This window comes from Sinocyclocheilus grahami, unplaced genomic scaffold, assembly GCF_001515645.1.
Source record: "Sinocyclocheilus grahami isolate Dianchi unplaced genomic scaffold, SAMN03320097.WGS_v1.1 scaffold1430.1, whole genome shotgun sequence".
NCBI lineage: Eukaryota > Metazoa > Chordata > Actinopteri > Cypriniformes > Cyprinidae > Sinocyclocheilus > Sinocyclocheilus grahami.
The window spans coordinates 61968-69258 of NW_015506609.1; the positions used below are offsets into that span (position 1 = coordinate 61968).

The following is a 7291-nucleotide window of genomic DNA, read 5'->3' on the forward strand; positions in this document are numbered from 1 at the left end:
ACGGAAATGTTACGCCCCTTGCCTTATTGTGATGCCTTGTCCCAGCCGGCACGACGAGACAAAAACATTAAAACCCATTATAAACTAGGCAATTGTTGCGTCCAGTGGGGACATAATTACGGATTATAATGACTTATACTGTCTTTTTATGCGTTGCATTGCCTCGCGCCACGTAAACATAAAACCATGTCTGCATTTGTGATCGGAGAAATGACAAACAACAAGTGCTACTCTACACTGCTCAAAACTCGCGTTTGAATCGTCAGTGGCAAATTCTTTAAATATAAAAAACTTACTTAGAGTCTGTGAGTCAGAACAGCTGGCATTGGATATCGTCCTCTTTTGGAAGACCAAACAAAGTAGTTTCACTTTCACAACGAAACACACAGCGCCTTCACGACATGGCGGCGGTGGCAACAACAATACTACAGTGAGAATAAAAGTTATGCCTTCTTTCTTTGCGTGAACATTTGGGCGGCAATTTTGGGTTATGCAAATCTTCCCACATAGTGAGGTAGATATGTGGGGGCGTGTTAGAACGAGACGTTTTAGGTAGGGGTGGTTGACTCTGAACTTTTATAAAGAATAACTCTTTGGATTTGAGACTTTAGTCTTTGCAACTTTACAGATCTTCCTTATGCACCAAGATCTTGTAACACTCCAAAGAGAAAGGAAAAATTGAAATCGCATCATATGACCCCTTTAATAAGCCTGTTTAGAAATTTGAACAAAATCTTAAGCTCCTGTGCAGAGACACGTTTATGGACTAATTCTAGACTAAATTAGTCTTTAGTGACTAATTACTTTTCATAGTACTTTATTTTTCATACTGGTCTTTGTTCAGGAAACCATGTTTTAAGTCATTTTTAAATATTCTTATTCCTCATTTAGGCATCATTGGCAAACAAAAATACCACTACCATTTAGATATAGGAATGTTTAGATAACTTGTTTGTCATTGTTTTTGCATTGGTTTCACACAGAAATGACACAATTCATCAATTTTTTAAATCACAACTTTTCCATTATTCTCATATAGATTCTCTCTGTTCACTGCAAATCTCAGTTGATTTTGATCTGATATAAACAATTAGACCTGATGTAAAGTCTGTCATAAAGTGAGGACGACCAAACAACATGGTGTCTAAAAAGGTATAACATATTTTATGTACCAAACACAAAATCACATACAGCACAGTACAACAAATGAAACAAGGCATTAAAACAACATCTTTGGCACTTGACAAATAGATGATAGTCAAACAAAAAGTGTAAACAAGACAGAGGCATGATATTAAAACAAATAAGTACAAAAAAATTACAAGGTGATAAAAAGTCAAGGTTTTGGCAATGTGATAGTCTATCCAAAACTTTCTCAGTCTGCATGTTTTCATGCAAAACCACGTCATCTCTGCTGTGCCGGCTGTATTTGAACGCCGGTTTGCGAGGCCTTATCCAGGGCCCTAGCACCATGCTCTTCCATCCCTTATGAGACAGCTCATTATAGTACCAGTCGCCAAGGGTCCTTATTTAGTGCAAATAGGCTGGCTGAAGTCTTTAAGAAATTAATCCTGCAAGCGTCATTTTCGGAAAGTGGATGGAACTATGATTGGTTTGGGTCCAGAAACAGGTCTGAAAGAAAAAACATTGGTTAGATATACACTAGAACTTTAAGTTGTCTGTTGTACTGTCAATCTCACTGATTTACACTGCAAATATCAGAAATTCATCTTACTTTTTGGTCATATAAAATAACAACCTTGAGTTCCACTTTGAGTGTGTGAGCTCCATATTCTCCCTATATTCATATTATATGAGCCTTTAAAGCCTGAATATAAAAATATAAACACTTTTTTTAAAGCTTTAATTTATATTTTGTCTAAAGCTTCAATAAACTATTCCATTAAAAAAATATGGCTTGCAGGGTTAAAATTGTTGTCAAGGCAGGAATGGAAGTGTGTGCTAATCTCAGTTTACCTCATATTTCTCACAAGATCCTTCAGTTTAAAGACTTTACACTGTTAAATTAATGCTTTTCCAAGGTTGACAATCATTTCAAGCAAACCACTTACGCCTTTCTTTTTGTGTGAAAACCATGATGTAAACATGATACCCTGCCGAGTCTGTCAAAATGAAATGCAGTTTTCAGCATATACAGTCGAATCCTCAGAGTCTCACTGTTATGTGTTAAAAATGAATTCGTATTTTTATCACAACATAGTACTAAGCTGCCGCCGCCACTGGGAAGCTACGAACAGATTTATCTTCACAAGCTGAAACTCAGTGAGATTCGGTTGTTCTTAGATTGGAGCATGTAGTGCTGGAGACAAGCAGAAATGAGGCCTGGATATCGGTGCAGTTATTTCTGAAAATAAGTGCTAGACGGCTGCTTTTGAGAACTGATAGCGGACTAGCATTGAAGCTAGCTATTGTGAAGACTTGAGGAGAGAAAAGAAGATTTAAACGTGCAAAATTCACTTCTTACAAGATTCTATTGAGGCATGTGTATTTCCCCATAAAACCTATTACTGTATATAAATGAGTAAAACCCTGTCCAAACGTTTGATGTGTTGTAAAAATTCAGTGCTATATTTACTGCACTCAAGAATAGGTAAAGAGTTGAAAAGAACCCCATAAAATATCCAAACCGCACGCCTCACCACCCACTGTTCAGCAGGCTTATTTGTATCTAACATTGACTCTGATCCATTTGCTCTGGCAAAGAAAAACAAAGTATTGAATAATTAGAGCAGACGGACTCTCACTCATTAGGACTGCCTTTCTTATTGGAGAGTAACTGTTCAGTCAACTGTTACAATTAGTATGCTAATTAGCTAATGGCGTCACAATTTACATATTTTGGTGAGAATAAGTCACAAATGGTGAGTGGAAAAGACAGACAAAACAAGACAGATAAGGCTGTTAAATGAATGCTTTTCCAATACCATAATTTCAAACAAACCACTTGCGCCTTTCTTTTTGTGTGAAAAACCATGATATAAACATGATACCCTGTCAAAATGAAATGCAGTTTTCAGCATATACAGTCGAATCCTCAGAGTCTCACTGAACTTCTAAATACTCCTTCTAGAGGATTTGTGTGATTGTCACCAAATTTGGTCAACACGATGCCAAGACAATAGGGATGTTTACATGCTCTAATTTTATTAATCCAAATTAATGTAATCCAATTTTAGATTCTGAAACTCTGTTTACATGAACCCTAAACTTGGCAATCTGATTCACATTTCCGTTCACATGTGCATTTTATATTCTAACAAAAGTTCAGTGCATATGCAGTGACCCTGTCAACAGTCACAGCATTATTGGAGCTACAGTACCATCAGTATGTATACATGTATGTATGTATATATTTTTTTAAGCAAGTAAATATTCAGTCTCCTCCTCAGACCAGTTTGTAAGATGTAAATAAACATATGTAAAAAGGGGTCCGGTAAACATATGCAGCCTGACAATATTTTTGAATCTGCTTAGTTTTTTCTTATTGATCAGAATATGCCAGATCTACACCACACAATTTCATTCGGATTGAGCTCAATCGGATTGACTGATTATCTGATTTAGATCAAATTGGTGTATATTTGGTTATACGGACCCATCACATGGATGTTCATGGATTGTTCACGGTCACAGCGCCACCAGCTGGCAGCAGGATGTGTGACACATGCAAAAGACTTCAAAGTAGTCCTCTTTAAATGCATGTTGCCACTGTGAATTGTTTTTTTTAAAGCCACCAGTGGCCCATCATCGCTGTCTGCAGTTGTATTTTACTTTAAAGCTCATCTGTGGAACTTTTGATGTGTTTACTCACCGGAATGCCTTTAAAGGGGGAACAGCAGTCACCTTTCCCACAGGCTTGGGTCCGACTGAAGGGGGCATCATCACCATGAGCCCCCCACCAGAGGGTTTGGGCTGTGCTCCACGAGCAGGGCTGAGAGGAAGAGGCCTCTGGGGGGGTGTGAACGGGGGTCGAGGCTGTTGTTCTGATACCTTCTGTATGAGGATAGGAAAAAGAAGTGAATAAGTATTTGAGGTGTGCTTTCTTCAGGATTTCTGACGCGTGATTAAAACAGGTGTTTCAAGCAACATTTCATTTGATGAGATTGTGACCTATTTTGGCTCCCACAGTGATTTTGATTAAACCTAATGTACACTGAATTCTCACCAGTGGTGAGCGTGAAGGGTTGAGGGGTAGAGGCTTCTTGGGAGGACTGAGTTTCTGGGGTGATGCTACAGATTTGGGTGGCTTGCTGATAGGCGGAGGAGGTCGAGGTCCTTTGATGTTGCTCAGGGATGGCGACGGAGCCGGCCGGAGAGGACGGACAATATTAACTGGCTGAGTACTGTTGGAGGCTGGGTTTGGCCTCAGAGGAAGCACCTCCTTGCTGGTGTGAGGAAGCTTAAGAGGAAAAAAAGCAAAGTGATGATGAGATATTGGTGATGCTACTACATGATTTGAAAATCACATAATACATACTAAACAAACCCCATCATAAATCTCTAAATGAAAAAAAAGCACTTCAAAGGACTAATGTCTTGACAGAGGTGAATGGGGTCATAAAACTGATGAATGCAAGTGAAAAATTCATTTGTAGCAAATCTTGCATCTTAATTAGTCTGTTATCTGTTTTGGGCCACTAAAATATGTCTGCCAGCAGGTGGCGCTTAAAGCGTTTCCTTGGTTTCCGCTGTAAACAAAGCAGAGCTGCACTTATGAACTTTAGTATGAGTTATACAGAGGCAAGAGGAAAAGAATAAATACCATCGAAAGACAGTAAGTTCCACTCAGACATATATTCATATAAACTCCTACCCCTAATTGAATCGCGATTTGTTTAGCATCTCAAGTCACATATTTGAATCGATTTTCAACCGGCTTGCGGTTAATCGTTACATCCCTAATTCTTATTAAAGATTATATATAAAAAGTATTCTCTCCTCTGTGACTAAAGTGTCCATACCTTAAGATTAACACTTCTGTTGGAGGGTCCCACAACCTTCAGATGGAAAGCAGGGTTTAGGTGTCCATTCTTCCCCTTTTCAACGGAGCCCTCATTTCTGAAAACGTATGAAAACACATCATAAATAATTTAGTGAATAGACTAGAAGTGAAATTGACTACAGACTTTCAGCATGTACAATTATAATACCATCATTTTCTCAGCATGTTATTCAAAAGTGGCCTGGATAATGAAAATTTTTGGAGCATACGTGTATGTTCATAGAGTGACATCAGAAAGCATTCAGACCCCTTGTGTATTCATAGCTCAGGATAGACTGAATTATTTATTGTATTTGACATAATATACCAAAAGGACAAAGTGAACTTTTATTATGTATGTTTGAAAAAAAATCTGAAATGTATTATTTGCATTAGTATTCAGACCCTGTGTAGCTGTGCATGCTGTGTGGCAGTGAAGACAGCAGGAGGTCTTCTTGGGTGTGATTTGCACACCTGGATTCTTTTTTCCCGTTCGCCCTTCAAACTTTGAGTAGTTTGCCCACAGTATTTCTATGTGGTCATTTTAGATGGAACACTCAAGGACATTATTTGTCCCAAAGCCAATCCAGCATCATCTTGGCTTTGTGCTCCAGGTCATTCTGACACTGAATGAAGAATCTTTTCTCTTGACAGAGGTTGTTTGCTGATTTTCCTCAAGCATCACTCTATATTTGGCTCTATTCAACCTCCGTCATGTTGCTTGCCAATCCTAAAGCCTGTTGCTGAGAATAACCCCTCTGCTTTTTTTGGCTTTTATACTACACAGATTTTTCCTAACTGACACTGATGCGAAACAGATTTAAGCATGTCCATTTGAAGCTGCAGGAGATATTCTTGGATTTAAAGCCTTACATGAATTGCCACTGTATAAACAAAAAAACATAGCCACTTCTTAAAATATCTTACACAGAAGAAATAAAGAAAATCATGCATGTTTGGAATGACACAAGGGTTAGAAAATGATGACAGTATTTTCATTTTTGGGTGAATCATCGCTTGAAGTGCAAGAGTTGGTACAGTGTAAGTTGAAACCTTGCTCAATGGACAACTTAACAAAAAATAAATAAAAAAAATCTAAATCACATTTGTTAGTATTAGTGAGTAGATGTATATCAGTAATTATTAGGTTGCATTAAATTTTGTGATTTTTCTGAAACTGAGAGAGTTCAGATGTGAGACTGTGTGTGTGGGGAACTGCTCCATGCCAAACACGACCTGGTCTGCCACTGACTAGAAGAAAGGATAATACCATACCTAATCTGACTAACTTTGAATGTTTTTAATGACTGGTAAGGGGAGGATTCAAAGTGAAGTAACCTCAGTTATCTCTCTGCAGCTGCTGTTTTCAGCAAATGTGAAGAGAGATCACATAATTAGATTTCAACGGATCCTGACTGCTGAACTAATCACATATGTTTAGAGGGCCTGAGATGAAAGACAGGGGGCTCTGGCTTGCACTCTGTAGAACAGCTACATTTCATTTCTCATAAAAGTCCTTTTAAAGCAGATAAAACAATAGTTTGAAAGCAATTTGGCAAAGCAAAATGTGTCCTTGATATAGATTGATTAGATTTGAAACATAGACTGATAGCGTTTGAAATAAACAAAAAATAAATAAATAAATAAATAAAACAACTCAGCTATAGATAAGGGCAGGAGGATCACTGAGTTAATATTATCTAAGGGGCCAAATAATATCCATAATTGTGTAAATGAACAGAAGGGGTTCTTGTCTTTAAAGGGGTCATATGATGCGATTTCAAGTTTTCCTTTCTCTTTGGAGTGTTACAAGCTCTTGGTGCATAAAGAAGATCTGTAAAGTTGCAAAGACTAAAGTCTCAAATCCAAAGAGATATTCTTTATAAAAGTTATGAGTCAACCACGCCAACCTAAAACGGCTCGTTCTAACACGCCCCCACATATCTACGTCACTATGTGGAAATATTAGCATAATGCCGGCCAAATGTGCACGCAAAGAAAGAAGGCGTGGTTTCAGGAACAGCAGTAGTGTTGATGTAGCCATGTCAGGGAGAGCTGTGTGATTCAGTTCAAAAGCACTTTATTTGACCTTCCGGAAGTAGATGCAATTAGGAATCATTGGTTAAGATTTATTTACAACAGAACAGCACAACCCAGATGTTCGAATTTGTACAATGCATTTTATGGACGACAGTTTTTTTAACCTAGAAGAGTACAAGGCTGGCTGTGCACAAAAACTATTTCCCCCCCAAAAAAAGGGTAAATTCCGACTTTGCTATGACAATCTGG

General features: G+C 38.0%; 1 protein-coding gene across 1 annotated transcript in view; it reads right to left on the reverse strand.

Moving 5' to 3' along the window:
* Nucleotides 1-1224: 1224 nt before the first annotated feature.
* LOC107570237 (disintegrin and metalloproteinase domain-containing protein 19-like) overlaps nt 1225-7291 on the reverse strand; it is a 100751-nt gene continuing 94684 nt past the window's right edge. The window contains exons 19-22 of the mRNA XM_016256447.1: nt 4983-5079; nt 4187-4420; nt 3833-4014; nt 1225-1632 (exon numbers count right to left, since the gene is read on the reverse strand). Coding sequence (XP_016111933.1) covers nt 1581-1632; nt 3833-4014; nt 4187-4420; nt 4983-5079 — 565 coding nt within the window. The 3' untranslated portion in view covers nt 1225-1580. The remainder of the gene's footprint in view (nt 1633-3832; nt 4015-4186; nt 4421-4982; nt 5080-7291) is intronic.